Genomic DNA, 18,583 nt, shown 5'->3' on the forward strand with positions numbered 1-18,583 from the left:
GACATGGGAGGAAGCGCCGGGAAAGGCCCTGGCGAAAGAGGAGCAGCGGCGTCAGCAGTGTCAACGTCGGACAGGCGAGAGGCAACCCCAGAACATTTTTAGGGGGGGGCACACGGCATGGACGACGGGGCTGACGGAGGCAGAAAAGGGGCGGATTCAGAAGGCCACCAGGTTACGGGGGCCACTGGTCAAAGCAGGGAAGGAAGGTGTAGAGGCACGGCGAGAGGTACTGGGGTGTGTTACCAGTCCGGTCCGGCCCGTTCCAGATCCCGAGGTAGAGCCAGTGGTGTGTGTCCCCAGTACGGTCCGGCCTGTTCCGGCCCCTCGCACCAAGTGTACGGTGCGCGTCGCCAGCCCGGTCCGGCCTGTCCCTGCTCCACGCACCAAGCCTACGGTGTGCGTCGCCAGCCCAGTCCGGCCTGTCCCTGCTCCACGCACCAAACCTACGGTGTGCGTCGCCAGCCCGGTCCGGCCTGTCCCTGCTCCACGCACCAAACCTACGGTGTGCGTCGCCAGCCCGGTCCGGCCTGTCCCTGCTCCACGCACCAAGCCTACGGTGTGCGTCGCCAGCCCGGTCCGGCCTGTCCCTGCTCCACGCACCAAGCCTACGGTGTGCGTCGCCAGCCCAGCCCGGCCTGTCCCTGCTCTACGCACCAAGCCTACGGGGTGCGTCGCCAGCCCAGTCCGGCCTGTCCCTGCTCCACGCACCAAACCTACGGTGTGCGTCGCCAGCCCGGTCCGGCCTGTCCCTGCTCCACGCACCAAACCTACGGTGTGCGTCGACAGCCCGGTCTGGCCTGTCCCTGCTCCACGCACCAAGCCTACGGTGTGCGTCGCCAGCCCAGCCCGGCCTGTTCCTGCTCCACGCACCAAGCCTACGGGGTGCGTCGCCAGCCCAGCCCGGCCTGTCCCTGCTCCACGCACCAAGCCTACGGTGTGCGTCGTCAGCCTGGTAAGGCCCGTTCCTCCTCCACGCACCAAGCCAGGGGGTGCGAGTCGTCAGCCTGGTAAGGCCCGTTTCCTCCTCCACGCACCAAGCCAGGGGTGTGCGTCGTCAGCCTGGTAAGGCCCGTTCCTCCTCCACGCACCAAGCCAGGGGTGCGCGTCGTCAGTCCAGCACAACCCGTGCCTGGGTCACCGGTGCCTGGTAAGGTACCGGTCAACTGCTCCACTACGGAGCTGAAGCTAACCGCTCCTGCTAAGTCCAGTTCAGCTCCAGCCAGCGGGGCCAGACTGGACCAGGGGCGCTATGGGGGCTTTATTGGAGGGTGGTGGGCAAGGCCGGAGCCAGAACCGCCGCCGAGGAGGTATGCCCACCCAGCCCTCCCTGTTTTGTTCAAGTTGAGGCGCGGTCGCAGTCCGCGCCTTTAGGGGGGGGTACTGTCACACCCTGGCTCTGGGACTCTATATGTTGAGCCAGGGTGTGTTCATTCTGTTGTGATTATTTCTATGTTGGCTAGAGTGACTCCCAATCAGAGGCAACGAGTGTCAGCTGTCGTTGGTTGTCTCTGATTGGGAGCCATATTTAAATTGTCTGTTTTCCCTTTGTGTTTGTGGGTTCTTGTTCCGTGTTGGTCATTGTTACCGTGGACTTCACGAGTCGTTTCTTGTTTTGTTTATTGTTGTTTCTATTATCACTAAAGATAATAAAGTTAACCATGTTCGTTCATCACGCTGCGCCTTGGTCTATTCAATACGACGATCGTGACAAGTCTATCCATGTGGTCGCTAGTCAGTCTTGCTATTTGAGTCGTTGAAGAGTTATTGGGGGTTTACTGTATCGTGTTTTAAAATAAGAAGGCGACCAAAAATCGCTTTCCATTTGTAATGGAACGCTTTTTATGGAAAACCAAGTTCAAGCCAACATTCGATGTTGTCTTGCTCATAATAACTTCACATAGTTTTACCGCAACACCCTTCAATTGAAACAGCTGGAAACAAACGAAAGCTGATCAGAAATGTAATAATTATGTTGGAGCAATATAACCTCTAAATCGGCTACCATAACTTCAGTGACTTTTCAAGGACCAAATACCCTAGAAGAAATATCTGATTTCAAGGTAGGCTATTCCATGATGACTTAATTGCACATCGCAAATATTCAACCAAGACTTTGAACTTTTTAAATAACTGGTTTGCATACCTATTCTTGCCTTAGCATTTACTGGTAGATATCATAACTTGGAACATCTTTCCTACCCCTACAGCGGTAGGTCTTCGGTGAGCTGCTCCACGCAACAACAAGCTGTTTTTCGAGCTACACGCTCTCTCTGCCAGACAGATTATCGATGCAAGATGTGTGCCGCACGAATGTGATAAATAGTGGCGACCCGTCATTCAGGGCAGGTTCGACCCCACCTGTTTGGCTTTCTTTTTTTGTGTGCCTGTTTTGCATGTTATTTTAGCATTAATACGTGTCACATATCAGTTTGCAAACAATGGAGAAAAAATAAAAATAATCTTTGAGTTAATAAAGCCACATACAAACATGGTCTCTTTTTTGCTTTCTTGAGTAAGGCAGCTCCAAAATGCAGGTGTTTCAGCCTAGCTCAGTGCTTTCTGTGGTGGTGGGGCAGCGAGCGGAAAATAATAATATGCCATTTAGCAGACACTTTAATCCAAAGCAATTTACAGTCATGTGTGCATACATTTTTACATATGGGTGGTCCCAGGGATCGAACCCACTACCCTGGCGTTACAAGCGCCATGCTCTACCAATTGAGCTACAGAGGACCATACAGAACATAGGGGTTGGTAATGTTCCTAGTTGCGCTGTGATTGGCTCAGTGTTCTGTCACTCATGGGGACACTATGTCACTGCAAAATCTACAGGGAGAGCTAAAAAATTCAAGCCCCTTGGGTGCTGCCATAGAGTTACATTAGAAGTGACCATCCAAGAAGGCTCAAGGTCATTGGCCACAGATAAAATGACTTCAAATCATGTTATATCTACCGTAGCTTTGATTGGACTGATCATGTCAACATCATACTTTCAAAATCTTAGCTAAAAAGCTAGCAGTCATCATCATGAATCAAGTCGACAATCTACTGGCAAATCCTTTTCCATCCTTGTCATATGAAGAGAAATTATGAAGAGAAATTATAGATAAAACTGATCGGTGCTCATCGGCCATTGGATATAAACATTACACAACAAGTTGGAAATCGCAAATTCAGCAATGAGTGGTTTGGAAGGAATCAGTGGAAAACTGCAAGCATTGCAAAGCAATCACTAGCCTGCTAGTGGAGTGGGTGTGTGGGTTTAAGGGTCTCTTTTCCAAGCTTAAAAAGGATAAACATTCAACATTGGCCATACTGTCAATCCAGCATGACTTCTGCCGCATTCAAAACAACTGGAAACTCGGAACTGGGAAATCTAAGACTTCAGTGAGTTCAAGACAACTGGGAACTCGTTTTGAACGGTCATCCAACTCGGAATTCCAAGTCGGGAAGTCGGGCCTCTTTCTAGAGCTCCGACCTGAAGAGCACTGACGTCATGATTCGACGTTGCTTTTTTCAGAGTTCAAAGTTGTCTTGAAAGCATCATAAATCCAGAGAATGCCAGACTTTGATGACAAAGTTCGATGACAAAATTTGCCCACGAAGGACTGCCACGCCACCTTTCTGCACAAGTGAGCACAGCACAACAAGGTGAGTCCAAAAATGTCTTGTATGCTGCTGCATATTTTATTTTTTATTTTTGTATTTAACCTTTATTTAACATAAATGATGTAATATGCCAGGGAGATATGTATACTGTAGTTAAGAAAGTAATACTAAGTGTATGTTGTGTAGTAAGCTGTTAGTAGCCCATGTGCCTCACTCTAATAATTTAGTCCCTTTGCCCTCATAATTTAGCCTACTTGGTGGTGCACATGTAGCCTATAGCCTGTTTTAGAGAAATGTAATCATAGAATATTGTAAGAGCTTTCATTGTCTGCTTATATGCCCCCTTTATTTATCCTACGGTTCTGACTTGGTGTACAGGGAGAATACTGTAAGAACGGCCCATGTTCTGAATTTTTTCACTGTACATTTCAAAGTGCTGAACAAATAGTTATATTGACTACGTCCATCCTAGCTTGCTCATTAATGTCTTAATCCAAATTACGGATTGCCTCTTATCCGCTCGTCGTCCCCTTATGCCATAGTTTGTACATCTCAATTGTCAGTAGAAACCACATTTGTTTTAGCAAGTCAGCCGTATCAGCGATGTTTTTTTTTAAGGCAGTAAATGAGGCTGAATGAACTGTTTCGCTGCCAGACAAGGCTCCGATGACAGCCAGGTGTAGCAGTGGTAAGGATTCTGTCACGCCCTGGCTCTGGGGACACGGTTATGTTGAGCCAGGGTGTGTAGATCTATGTACTCTATTTCTATGTTGGCCTGAGTGACTCCCAATCAGAGGCAACGAGTGTCAGCTGTTTGCTGGTTGTCTCTGATTGGGAGCCATATTTAAACGGTCGGTTTTTCCTTTGTTTTTGTGGGTTCTTGTTTCAAGTTGGTTGTGTTTGACCGTGAACTGTCACGTTACCGTCTTTGTTGTTTTGATCGTGTTTCGCTCAATAAAGAGTATGTTTGCCTGCAACGCTGCGCCTTGGTCCTCATCTGTTCCTGACGATCGTGACAGAAGAACCCACCAAGACAGGACCAAGCAGCGTGAAGAGGAGAGAGGATGGACCTGGGATCAGTGGAGTAGGAGTCTCGACTGGGCCAAGCCAAGTGAGGAGCAGAAAGGTTGGACTTTGAAGCAGTGGAGTGAGTGTCTGGCTAGAGACATGGAGACCTGGTCCACGGGTAGGGAAAGAACCCCAGAAAATTTTTAGGGGGGCTCACGACGTCGGGGCAGCAGGAGGCCGCGATAGAGCGGTCCAACGGGTTGGCAGAGGAGGCCGCCAGGTTACGGGGGCCACTGGTCGAAGAGGGGATGGAAGGTGGAGAGGCACGGCGAGAGGTACTGGGGTGTGTTACCAGTCCGGTCCGGCCCGTTCCAGATCCCGGTGTAGGGCCAGTGGTGTGTGTCCCCAGTACGGTCCGGTCTGTTCCTGCTCCCCGCACCAAGTCTGTGGTGCGTTTCGTCAGCCCTGTCCGGCCCGTTCCTGCTCTCCGCACCAAGTCTGTGGTGCGCGTCGCCAGCCCAGTCCGGCCCATTCCTGCTCCCCGCACCAAGTCTGTGGTGCGTTTCGTCAGCCCTGTCCGGCCCGCTCCTGCTCTCCACACCAAGCCAGTGGTGTGCGTCGTCAGTCCAGCACGGCCCGTGCCTGTTCCCGCACCAAGCCAGGGGTGCGTATCGTCAGCCCGGCTCGGCCCGTTCCTCCTCCACGCACCAAGCCAGGGGTGCGCATCGTCAGCCCGGTCCGGTCCATTCCTGCTCCACGCACCAAGCCAGGGGTGCGTATCGTCAGCCCGGTCCGGCCAGTTGCTACTCCACGCACAAGCCAGGGGTGCGCATCGTCAGCCCGGTCCGGTCCATTCCTGCTCCACGCACCAAGCCAGGGGTGTGTATCGTCAGCCCGGTCCGGCCAGTTGCTACTCCACGCACCAAGCCAGGGGTGCGCATCGTCAGCCCGGTCCGGTCCGTTCCTGCTCCACGCACAAGCCAGGGGTGCGTGTCGTCAGTCCGGCTCCGGCCAGCGGGGCCAGACCGGACCAGGGGTACTTTGGGGGGTTGGAGAGGGAGTGGGGATCAGGCCCGGAGCCGGATCCGCCGCCAAGGCGGAGTGCCCACCCGGTCCCTCCCCTGTGGTATTTAGTTGGCGCGGTCGGAGTCCGCGCCTTTAGGGGGGGGTACTGTCACGCCCTGGCTCTGGGGACACGGTTATGTTGAGCCAGGGTGTGTAGATCTATGTACTCTATTTCTATGTTGGCCTGAGTGACTCCCAATCAGAGGCAACGAGTGTCAGCTGTTTGCTGGTTGTCTCTGATTGGGAGCCATATTTAAACGGTCGGTTTTTCCTTTGTTTTTGTGGGTTCTTGTTTCAAGTTGGTTGTGTTTGACCGTGAACTGTCACGTTACCGTCTTTGTTGTTTTGATCGTGTTTCGCTCAATAAAGAGTATGTTTGCCTGCAACGCTGCGCCTTGGTCCTCATCTGTTCCTGACGATCGTGACAGATTCACTCTGTGGTGCTGAAAATAAATCTCTGCTGTTGGGACAGCTTTATGTAGGCCCTAACAGTTTGTGGGTACTGTTTGTCACCGTTATAGTGCAAGTATTGTTTAGTGTTGTGTTGTGTAGTGGCTTTGCTGGCATGTATCTAAAATACTTTTGGGGAGTTTGCCCACCAAGATTTCCATGCTAAAATCACCACTGGTGATAAATAATCGACATAAAGAACAAACAGCTAAGGGAATCCATATGTTTGTTTGTTTTTAATCAATGATATAGCCTAGTTAAAAAATATAATTATTACTATATTTATTTCACTGGCCCAAGCGGGCCACTGATGGGGATGCTCGACTGGGCCGGAGGGTTTCCAAAACCTCCCCGGGCCAGCAGGCAGCCCTGTATGTCGAACCCTGTTAAGAGAATAACACTGATACACATACCTAGGCTGGCAATTGTAAGTGAGATGGACTCACTCTATCTGTTGGGTGTCTGAGCCCTCCAGAGTGGCTCCACTCTTCAGCCAGCTGAGGTGGGGTGTGGGTGTCCCTGTCACTCTGCACTCCAGAGTCAGCTCATCGCCCACTGGGGCACTCAGGTCAGATGGATGGCCAGAGTCCAGGATTGTGGGCGACACTGAAACAAAAGATCAGCACTATGACTCACAACACTGACTCATAGTAGAAAAGAGGCCATGCAAAAGGTATGTGATTCTCTTCACAAAATGTTATTCTCTTGGGTGTAATCTAAGTTACAGTGTGTGGGACAGTGGAGGCTCCTCGGAGGAGGAAGGGGAGGACCATCCTCCTCAGTGAATAAAAATAAAAATAGTGAAACATTAAAAAAGTTATCCTTTTAGATAAAACTATACTAAATATATTCACGTCACCAAATAATTGATTAAAACACACTGTTTTGCACTGATGGTCTACAGTAGCCTCAACAGCACTCTGTAGGGTAGCACCATGGTGTAGCCGGAGGACAGCTAGCTTCCGTCCTCCTCTGGGTACATTGACTTCAATACAAAACCAAGAAGGCTCATGGTTCTCACCCGCGTCTATAGACTTACACAGCAATTATGACAACCTCTAACCTATCAGAGCTCTTGCAGCATGAACTGACATGTTGTCCACACAATCAAAGGATCAGAGAATGACTCTAGTACTGAATGCATAAGCTACAGCTAGCTAGCACTGCAGTGCATAAAATGTGGTGAGTAGTTGACTCAAAGAGAGAGAAAGACAATAGTTGAACAGTTTTGAACAAATTAAGCTCTTAAAAAATGGAGGAGCGAGAGAGAGAAAGAGAGAGAGAGAGAGAGAGAGAGAGAGAGAGAGAGAGAGCTTGCTACAGTTGAATTCGGAAGTTTACATACACTTAGGTTGGAGTCATTAAAACTCGTTCTTCAACCACTCCACAAATGTCTTGTTAACAAACTATAGTTTTGGCAAGTCGGTTAGGACATCTACTTTGTGCATGACACAAGTAATTTTTCCAACAATTGTTTACAGACAGATTATTTCACTTATAATTCACTGTATCACAATTCTAGTGGGTCAGAAGTTTACATACACTAAATTGACTGTGCCTTTAAACAGCTTGGAAAATTCCAGAAAATTATGTCATGGCTTTAGAAGCTTCTGATAGGCTAATTGACATCATTTGAGTCAATTGGAGGTGTACCTGTGGATGTATTTCAAGGCCTACCTTCAAACTCAGTGCCTCTTTGCTTGACATCATGGGAAAATCAAAAGAAATCAGCCAAGACCTCAGAATGTGTAGACCTCCACAAGTCTGGTTCATCCTTGGGAGCAATTTCCAAATGCCTGAAGGTACCACGTTCATCTGTACAAACAATAGTACGCAAGTATATACACCATGGGACCACGCAGCCGTCATACCGCTCAGGAAGGAGACGCGTTCTGTCTCCTAGAGATTAACGTACCTTGGTGCGAAAAGTGCAAATCAATCCTAGAACAACAGCAAAGGACCTTGTGAAGATGCTGGAGGAAACAGGTACAAAAGTATCTATATCCACAGTAAAGCGAGTCCTATATCAACATAACCTGAAAAGCCGCTCAGCAATGAAGAAGCCACTGCTCCAAAACCGCCATAAAACAGCCAGACTACGGTTTGCAACTGCACATGGGGACAAAGATCGTACTTTTTGGAGAAATGTCCTCTGGCTGTTGAAACAAAAATAGAACTGTTTGGCCATAATGACCATTGTTATGTTTGGAGGAAAAGGGGGTTGACTTGCAAGCCGAAGAACACCATCCCAACTGTGAAGCACGGGGGTGGCAGCATCATGCTGTGGGGGTGCTTTGCTGCAGGAGGGACTGGTGCACTTCACAAAATAGATGGCATCATGAGGAAGGAAGATTATGTGGATATATTGAAGCAACATCTCAAGACATCAGTCAGGAAGTTAAAGCTTGGTCGCAAATGGGTCTTCCAAATGGACAATGACCCCAAGCATACTTCCAAAGTTGTGGCAAAATGGCTTAAGGACAACAAAGTCAAGGTATTGGAGTGGCCATCACAAAGCCCTGACCTCAATCGTAAAGAAAATTTGATGGCAGAACTGAAAAAGCATTTTCGAGCAAGGAGGCCTACAAACCTGACTCAGTTACACCAGCTCTGTCAGGAGGAATGGGCCAAAATTCACCCAACTTATTGTGGGAAGCTTGTGGAAGGCTACCCGAAACGTTTGACCCAAGTTAAACAATTTAAAGGCAATGCTACCAAATACTAATTGAGTGTATGTAAACTTCTGACCCACTGGGAATGTGATGAAAGAAATAAAAGCTGAAATAAATCATTCTCTCTACTATTATTCTGACATTTCACATTCTTAAAATAAAGTAGTGATCCTAACTGACCTAAGACAGGGAATTTTTACTAGGATTAAATGTCAGGAATTGTGAAAAACTGAGTTTAAATGTATTTGGCTAAGGTGTATGTAAACTTCCGACTTCAACTGTATATTTCTACATAAAAAAAAATAATAAACTTTCACTTTCATTTACTTAGGTAGCAAATGCAGCTAGCTAGTTTAGCCTACTCAAACACCCGGCTCAAACAGAGAGGCATACTATGTTAGCTAGCTGGCTATGTCTATCCAACACTGGAACTCTTCCAAGTCAAGGTAAGCTTTTGGTTTTACTAATTTATTGCCACCGGGGCACGCCCGTGTAACTTCTAATTGCTTACTGACTGTACTGCATGATTGTAGTGGGTTTACTAATGCGTTAGTTCTATTAGCTACAGTGGGGAAAAAGAAATACTTATTTTCCACCATAATTTGCTAATAAATTCATAAAAAATCCTACAATGTGATTTTCTGGATTTTTTTTCCTCATTTTGTCTGTCATAGTTGACGTGTACCTATGATGAAAATTACAGGCCTCTCTCATCTTTTTAAGTGGGAGAACTTGCACAATTGGTGGCTGACTAAATACTTTTTTTCCCCACTGTATGTTGACTATGACGTTACTTTAGCTAATATGGTGACAACGATGTAGGCTGTGTGTATCTGTTATGATATAAAGGTTTGGCTTGAAAAGGTTTTTCGCCTGGTCACAGACAGCTGATGTGTTGTGCATTGAAGTCTACAAGCGAAGGGAAAAGGTGAGATGAGTAGAGCGCGTAGATATGAGAAGGAATACAACAAGTTGTTTGTATCTGGCTATGAAAGTGAACTGTCTGCGTGTGATCAGTGGTGTATTCATTCCGCCGATTCTGTTGAAAAATGTTTCTTAAACGGAAGCAAACGGAATGAAACGGGGATAAACATACCTGAATTTGTCCAATAGTAACTCTCGTTTGCAACTGTTGGACTAATGATTACAACTTAGATCAGCTAGATGCGGGCAGGAGTGTGCAAGGCATTATTGAATGTGTTACTGTCTGTCCATGTGTCACTGTCTGTCACCTCAAATCTTTCTCTCGACCTGTGTGCACCTACATTGTAAACTTTCATTCATAGGCTAGTGTCACGCCCAGATTCAGGGGACGGTTATTTGTTGAGTCAGGGTGTGTATATTTCGTGTTGTGTTTATTTCTATGTTTAGTTTCTAGATCGTTTAGATCTATGTTGGCCAGGGTGGTTCCCAATTAGAGGCAGCTGTAGCTCGTTGTCTCTGATTGGGGACCATACTTAGGCAGCCGTTTGGCACCAGTCAGTTGTGGGATCTTGTTCCGTAAAGGTATGTTATTTGTCTACCTTGGACTTCACGTTTCGTTTGTTATTTTGTCGTGTGTTCAGTACGGAAATAAATATGAATGCATATCACGCTGCGCCTTGGTCCTTCTCGTTAATGAACGATCGTGACAGCTAGGTTGTAGCAACCTCATGATGGGTATAGGGAAACTTAGAGTATCATGTTGTAGCCTAAATCTATCGATGTTACATTGAACTGGGTGAATGGAATATGAATGACAGTCATCCAATATGCTGTAATAGAAATAAGGCCATGCTCATAAATAAAAATCAACCTCCCTCATCTTAAACGGCACCGACTGCCACTGTTGTGGGAGATTCTGTAGTCTACCTTGCACTGTGAGAGCGTAGTCCTTCTGAGTCTGTCCCTCCCTGTTCTTGGCCACACAGGTATAGGTCCCAGCGTGAGAGAGGGTCAGAGGACCCAACTCCAGCGTGTTGCCTCGTACTGACCACTGCCACTGCAGACTGCTCTCTGGGAAAGAAATAACAACACAGGTCAGGCTAAACCAGCAGCTGGAGGTCTCATTCATTAAAATGCATTAATACAAGTGTCAAAATGTGATCTTGTCAAAACTGAATTTGTCACAGTTCATTTATAAAACTTCAGCCTCGTACCAATAGGGGTGCCATCCTTCAGCCAGGTAATACTGGGTACTGGGACCCCTGTAGCCTCACATAGCAAGGTGACATGGGAGCCCAGGTTTTGGGTGAGGGACTCATGAAGAGGTCCATCCAGGACAGGGGGCACTAAGGAGGAGAACAGAATAGAAAGAATGAGATGTATTATACTGTGACATCTGATATGCCAGTATAACCATATGTAAGAAACAACAAATCTATTGGCGGTTACATGGGAGGCAAGTCTCACCATGAACAGTCAAGCGGAAGGTCCTGTCCACCTGTCCAGCCACATTGGACACCTTGCAGATGTACATTCCTCCATCAGCCACCTATGGACCATGAACCATAGTCAGCATGAAACAGAACAACACTCTATAAGCACTTTGATGCTTAAAACAGGGTTAATCTCATGCCCTCAGTTATTTACATTTACATTTACATCATTTAGCAGACGCTCTTATCCAGAGCGACTTACAAAAAAGGTTATCAGTGCTAACGCTTCTAAAACAGTTAGGATAGCAACAACTGAAGGTGATGACAGTGTGTTTACCTGCACTCCCATGATCTCTAGCTGATGCTGCTCCACCTTCAGTCCAGTCCTAGCTGCCAGCTGCAGCCCGTTCCTGTACCATGTGACCTCAGGCGCCGGAATGCCCCGAGCTTCACAGCGTAGAGTGACAGATGACCCCACCTGAGGGGTCAGGACCTCTGACTCAGAGTCAAGGCGGGGATTCAGCATGGGCAGGACTGTAAACCCAAGGCAGGAATAAAATAGCCAATATTTAAGTGCTAATCCAGATATTGTAGCAGGTGAAGTGTGACACTGATGAGGGCAGCACAGTACTATAATGTTTCTCACCGTAAACACTGAGCAGGATGCTCTTCTGGTCCTGGCCTGCTGAGTTGGTGGCAGTGCACACGTACTGTCCTGCATCCTCTAGTCTGGCCCGGGGCAGCTGCAGCATCTGACCTCCTACAGTACAGACAACAATACATAGTTCAGAATGCATAGTTTATGTTCAGTGAATTCATCAGAATGACAGTACAGTAAACCAGATGGCAGGTATCAGAGGAAGTCAGCAGAGAACAGCAGAAAGACAGTAGACAGTAGGCAAATCACAGACAAAATGCATTGTGAATTGCTATGTGTTTATTGTGTATGGTTGGATTGAGTACACAGTGAGTTATGGAGTGTGTTATGGGCTCTGGGCAGTGTGTTCAGGAGCCAGCTCTGACCTGGCAGGATGTGGATGCCTGTGCTGAACTGGAGGACCTGTCCGTCTCTGGTCCATGTGATCTCTGGAGGAGGGTACGCCTGGACGTCACACAGCAGGGACACCATGTGACCCTCGATCACACTCACCTCCTCCTCCCTGCCAGCTACCATCCTTGGGGGAACTGGAGAGGAACAGGAATATATCAGCTCACACTCAGCTAACACTTACACACATTCACAGGATATCTCTGTCCTTCCTGTGTGAATTGAAGGAACCCGCTTGATGTGGTATTTTAATAGATGTTTGTACTTGTGGGCTCCATCTCACCTTGCACAGTCAGACTGAAAAGCTTTTCCACTGCTCCAACCTTGTTCTCAGCCACACAAACATAGCCGGCCATGTCTGACACCTGCACACTGAGGATCTGAAAGACAGAATAATTAATAACATAACATTATAGACCTGCACCCTGAGACAGAGAGCTGTATATTGATCACATTAGTGACACCAGCGCAGGACAGGGGCCATTCTATTCCAAGTGAAGCCCTGATACTGTAATAGGCAGTGCAGTGCTTTGGTCTATGGGATTCTGACCTGTAGTTGTCTCCCGTCCTCACTGATGATGTGGTGTTGTCCGGAGGGCAGCGGTGTGCCGTCCCTCAGCCAGGAGATGGCTGGTGCTGGGTGACCTGTCACGTCACAGTGGAGAGCTACGGTACTGTTCACCACCGCTCCTATCTCCTCCATGAACTCATCCAACTGGCCCGTTATCACTGGGGGGACTGGGCAAACAGGACGCCAACAGAGAAAAACATTAGGAAATGACAACAACGTTTTCCAGGTTTAGGCATTAAGGCTTTTGACAGTATGAGGACCATAATTGAATAATAAGAATGACAGAATGACAGGGAGTAGTAACAAAGCGTGCCTACCCAGCACCTCCAGGTCAAAGTGCATGCGGTCCTCCCCTGCCTCGTTCACCGCCTGACACGTATATTTCCCAGCATCCTCCTGCTGGACCCGTGGAATCTGGAGTACCTGCCCACCTAGAGGACAACATAACAGAGCATCCTATTGGATCACAGTGGAGCTGATGCTGCAGTAATGCCATACTGGTAGTTGTACCGGTTGGATATCGTAGACCTAGACCTAGAGGGCATGGACCCCCTCTCACCTGGCAGCAGTACCACTCCATCAGCGGTGGAGAGCTTGCGTCCCTCTCTGTACCAGCTGAGACGGGGCGGGGGGATGGCGTTACTCTCACAGGACAGGCTGATGGAATGCCCCAGGACCACCTCCCTTCTCTCTGTCATCTCATCATCTCTGTCCCCTCCCTCTTCCTCCTCTCCTCCCAGACCCCAGGCTGCTGCACCGTTACTCACCCGATGGAAGATGGGAGGAACTGGAGAGAGAGAGAGAGAACGAATGTTCAGTTAGTATCACAAGAGTGCAGTGAGATTAGGTTGCATAGTGTGAATGAACTAATTTTGCCAAAGGCAGACAGTTTGAATCCCATACGTGGACACTCACCCTGAATAGTGACGTGGAAGTCTCTCTTGTCCTCTCCTGCAGTGTTGATGACCACACAGGTGTATTGTCCCTCATGGGAGAGCATGGCATTGTCTATGTGAAGAAGGCGACCACTCTCACGGATACCAGTGTGAGAGTTCCTAGTCAACAACTAGAAACAGCAACAACAACAAAAATATATATTCTAATAAGCAGAAATAGACATCTATGACGCTAAATGAACTTATGTGAAATACAGTAGCTAGATAGAAACACAAACCAACCTGTCCATCTTTGAACCACTCGGTCTTGGGTTCAGGGAAGCCTTTAGCCAGACAGGACAGGGTTAATGAGCCGTTGATCCGGACTTTCTCATCTTGGCCGCCGAAACTCAGAGATGTAGAGTCCCCTTCAATCTGCGGTGGAACTGATCAAATCAAACAGGCAGTCAAAATCCTCTCCTGTATTTACATTGAATTATAATGATGTTAGACTACTGTTAATTACATACACCAGAATCAACCCTCTCCTTGTCTGGTTCCCTTACCCAGCACACTGAGTGAGTAGTGTTTAAGAGTGGTGCCTGCAGGGTTTGAGGCTCGGCAGGTGTAGAGACCGGCACTGTCTCCCTGTGCTGCCCCCAGCCGCAGCGCCTGCCCACCCCGGGTGTAGGTGAGCTGCGCACTGGACACGATGGGCTGGTTGTCCTTCAGCCAGGTGATACTGGGCATGGGAGAACCTTCTACATCACAGGGCAGAACTGTGGGGAAACCCAACACCACAGACACCTCTGAGGTCTCACTGGGGCCCCTGATGGTGGGAGGAGCTGGAAAAACAGGAGGAGAGAGGATGAGAGTGAGAAGAGAGAAAGGTGACTTTCTCAAGTTATTCTGTAGTATAGAAGGTGAATCTGCTTCATTGATAAACATTGTGATTATTTCTGATATGCAGAAGGAAGTTTGTGTTGTTAGAATGAGGACATTGAGAAGGAAACATGAGAGAGGGAACAGTACCTTGCACAGTGAGTCTGAACTGGCGCATCTGTGTCCCAGCGCTGTTACTGGCCAGACACTGGTACAAGCCCTGGTCCCTCAGTCTGACTGCCTTCACCTTCATCACCTGGCCTTGCTCATGGAATTCCACATGGGGGTCCCCATCCTTGGACAGCACCCTGGAGAGGAGGGAAAGGGATCAGTACTCCAAAGCCTGACAGTGTATTGACTAGGCTAATCCACAGACAAAAAGTTATATCTGACACATGATGTATGTACAGATGTAGGATCTTAATTTGAGCGACTTTGCTACAGCAGGAAAATAATCCTGCAGCAACAGGAAATGTGTATTATTATGTGGATTATAATTAATGGGCATTTTTGTTGGGTCTGATACATTTTTATTTTGGGCAAATCAAGTCTGAAATTTCAAAGTGGAAATTACAAACTTTAGAAGCCTTTTAAAAACTGAAATACACTACAAGTTTGCATTTCCTCCATGCAGGAAAATTATCAGCAACAAAAGAGTGATCAAATTGAGATCCTACATCTGTATATGAGTGTGAATAAACAATTGAATGAGATGGGTAGTAGCTATATGGACAAGTGTCAATGTTAGGGAAGACTCACTCTCCATCCCGGCTCCATTCCACTTTGGGGGCTGGGCGCCCACTGACCCGACACTGGAACTCCACCTCCTGTCCTGACACCACTGACAGGTCCTGCACCCTGGACATCCCCGCGATCACTGGTGGGGCTGACTCACGCACACACACACACACACACACACACACACACACACACACACACACAAACACACACACACATAGAGAAGTTAGGCCATGATAGGATGCAACTCAAACTTAGACCTGGAATTGCTAACATATACTTAAGTATCAAAAGTAAAAGTATAAATCATTTCAAGTTCCTTATATTAAGCAAACCAGACAGCACCATGTTCTTGTTTTTAAAATTGACGGATAGCCAGAGGCACACTCCAACACTCAGACATAATTTACAAGTGAAGCATGTGTGTTTAGTGAGTCCGCCAGATCAGAGGCAGTAGGGATGACCAGGGGTGTTCTCTTGATAAGTGCGTGAATTTGGCAATTTTTTTGTCCTGCTAAGCATTCAAAATGTACTTTTGGGTGTCAGGGAAAATGTATGGAGTAAAAACTACATTATTTTCTTTAGGAATGTAGTGAAGTAAAAGGAAAAGTTGTCAAAAATATACATAGTAAAGTAGAGTACAGATATAAAGAAAAACGACTTAAGTAGTACTTTAAAGTACTTTACACAACTGACTTTAAATGTAAAATCAATGGGACAGGTAGGACCCCAACTTGATTTTAATCACTATGAAGGCTCACCTTGTACAACAATGTTGTAGTCCTTTCGGGCCTGCCCGGCTGTGTTACTAGCTGTGCAGCTGAACTGGCCACCGTGCTCTGTCTGGACCCGGTAGATTCTAAGAAGTCTCTTCCCATTCTGTAGATACACTCCAGGGGAGTCCACCACCTATACGCAGCCAGACATACATTGTAAGTGCTTGTTACTGTATGATCAATATTGGACTGTGATAATCTAAATGACCACTTGGTGACACTGTGTTGCTAGATACAAATAACATGGTTGTCATCGACAGGTATCAGTAGAAGTATGGTCACCCATACAACCTAAACGTAAAAATAAAAAAATAAAAAAATAAAAAATGTAAGACGTGTATTTGAATGTCTGGTAGGTGACTCACATTCTGCCCGTCTTTAGTCCAGGTGATTGTGGGGGAGGGGATACCAATGACATCACAGCCCAGAGTGAGGGGCTGCTTCAGGGTGACAGTCAGGTTCAGGGGCTGTCCATCATCCTGGATCTCAGGGGGAACTGGAGGAGTACGGGAGACAGACATCATCTAGAAGTCCCCTTGTTAAGACATTTTATTGTTATCTGAACTGACATCAGTTCTGGATAAAGATGGAGTTGATAAGGTCTCACCATGCACTTTCAGCCGGGTCTTCCGCTCAACAGAGCCTGCATCATTGCTGGCCACACATGTGAAGTCCCCGCTGTGACTGGCAGATGCTGAACCAATCACAAGAGAGCCGTCGTGTGCCACAGAGAGCTCTGATTGGTCAGGGTGTATCTCCAGGCCGTTCTTGAACCAGCGTACCTTGGGAGGAGGTGAGCCTGCCGGTGTAAAGATAACAGAGAGGGTGGTGACAGAAATAAAAGTTACTTCTGTCTGCGCCCCCCTACAGGAGGGCTGAATGGGAAAGTGTCCCAGACTGGAAAAAGCAGGCCCTACATTTATCTGTTGGACAGCAGGACAGATAGAGATTGACAGCCCTATCGGTGGGCTGGGATACTTCAAGGTTAGAAAGTAGCACATAAACGGCAAACACAATATATTGGTAGATACCTGATTTAAAGTGTTAGTGTCGTGATTTACTACCAGAATCATAGCTTGAGGACCCTGGACAGTAAGAATAGTGGTTGGGCCAGAAGTTCTAAGCCTTGATGTGAAGTATAGGCATCTGAAACAGATGTGTTTGGAGCTTTACAATGGGGAAAAGGGCCGGGAGCAGGGGAAGGAGTCTGGGATGGAGTTAGAGGTGGAGCAAGGGACGGAGTGGGGTTAGGAGGGCGCACCTGTACCCGATATAACCCAGTCTGAGGTCTCTCTTAGTAAATAGGACAGGACATACATCGCAGTGTGGACATCCAGTCCAGCTTTTTGCATTAAGAGCAGAGAAGGAAGTAAATCCCTGTCCCATCTCTATTTACAGAACATATCCAAACACCAGAGAGAGAGAAGGCTGTACTGGAAACTAAACACATATTTCATCCCCCGTCCAAATACTAAGGGGACAGAGAGGAACCACAGAGAGGAACCAAAGGTAATGTTATCACCTGGTCCCACGCGGAGCACATGTTTACACGTTAGAGCACTGACTCAAATGTATAATCTCATTGCTGGGAAGAAATGCATACAGATGTTCTGTTTAGATGTAAAAATATCTAATTAAAACCTGTTTCTTGTATTTATCTGCATGAGTTAACTACGCTTCCTTCGATTATCTCTTTCATGTGTTTTTTAAACAAGTACTTCCACTATTACGGGGCATTAAGTGTTCCTGTTGGTAAAACATAATAATTTCCTGATGGCAGAATCTCCTTTCATCTTGCCATCCAACATTCACACAGACAGACACATTTCTATGATACAATGGGGGATGAAAAAGCTATTGTTTCCTAGTTTCCTTGGCCAGACTCCTAGTGCTGCTGCCTGGAGCTGTGGCTGCCAGTGAGCATCGCTGTGAGGGCCCTGTAACAGTGACAGTGTGGGCTCTACAGGGAGGCCCAGTGGAGCCAGCCTCCTCAGTGGAAGAGCACCCCAGACATCTCTGTCCATTATCTGGCAGCAGCAGCCTGTAATTAGGATTCCTCTCCCAGCAGGCCCCCTCGCAGAGTGGAGAGGAAAGCAGATGTGGCCCGCTGAGGCAGCAGGCAGAATGATGTTCCAGCTGTTGTTGTGTCCGCATTAGCCTACTCCTCACCTTCTCAAACATGCCCCGTTACCATGGCACGGCTCCATACAAACAACACCTATTTAAATGCCCTGTCAACAAGAAGCTCAATGGGCCCACGCATAAGAAAGAATGCACACACACACACACACACACACACATACACCCTTTCTCAGCCATTTTGTGTGCTACCTCCCCCTTTGCCAAGATGCTAAAATAGAGACAGAAACAGTATACAAATTAATCAAAGCACACCATTAGGATAGCAGGGGTATTGAAATACACATTTGTTTCCACCGACAAATGAAAGCCTCTGGAGATAGCAGAGCAATGCTTTGAAGGTAACTAGATAAGTCCACACCTTTGTCCTACATTTCATATGGAGCTAGCTTT

The 18,583-nt window shown here is 47.4% G+C and overlaps 1 protein-coding gene across 1 annotated transcript in view; it reads right to left on the bottom strand.

The window, feature by feature from the left end:
• LOC121583963 (hemicentin-1-like) overlaps positions 1 to 18,583 on the bottom strand; it is a 97,437-nt gene that overhangs the window by 57,142 nt on the left and 21,712 nt on the right. Inside the window, exons 26-44 of the mRNA XM_045225706.1 lie at positions 16,659 to 16,850; positions 16,417 to 16,547; positions 16,037 to 16,184; positions 15,297 to 15,423; positions 14,688 to 14,845; positions 14,222 to 14,500; positions 13,959 to 14,101; positions 13,696 to 13,846; positions 13,340 to 13,567; positions 13,098 to 13,211; positions 12,760 to 12,947; positions 12,493 to 12,589; positions 12,185 to 12,346; positions 11,808 to 11,921; positions 11,499 to 11,695; positions 11,196 to 11,277; positions 10,943 to 11,074; positions 10,656 to 10,799; positions 6,579 to 6,738 (exon numbers count right to left, since the gene is read on the bottom strand). Of these exons, the coding sequence (XP_045081641.1) occupies positions 6,579 to 6,738; positions 10,656 to 10,799; positions 10,943 to 11,074; positions 11,196 to 11,277; positions 11,499 to 11,695; positions 11,808 to 11,921; positions 12,185 to 12,346; positions 12,493 to 12,589; positions 12,760 to 12,947; positions 13,098 to 13,211; positions 13,340 to 13,567; positions 13,696 to 13,846; positions 13,959 to 14,101; positions 14,222 to 14,500; positions 14,688 to 14,845; positions 15,297 to 15,423; positions 16,037 to 16,184; positions 16,417 to 16,547; positions 16,659 to 16,850 (2,947 nt within the window). The remainder of the gene's footprint in view (positions 1 to 6,578; positions 6,739 to 10,655; positions 10,800 to 10,942; positions 11,075 to 11,195; positions 11,278 to 11,498; positions 11,696 to 11,807; positions 11,922 to 12,184; positions 12,347 to 12,492; positions 12,590 to 12,759; positions 12,948 to 13,097; positions 13,212 to 13,339; positions 13,568 to 13,695; positions 13,847 to 13,958; positions 14,102 to 14,221; positions 14,501 to 14,687; positions 14,846 to 15,296; positions 15,424 to 16,036; positions 16,185 to 16,416; positions 16,548 to 16,658; positions 16,851 to 18,583) is intronic.

This window comes from Coregonus clupeaformis, chromosome 16 (assembly GCF_020615455.1).
Source record: "Coregonus clupeaformis isolate EN_2021a chromosome 16, ASM2061545v1, whole genome shotgun sequence".
NCBI classification, from domain to species: Eukaryota; Metazoa; Chordata; class Actinopteri; order Salmoniformes; family Salmonidae; genus Coregonus; species Coregonus clupeaformis.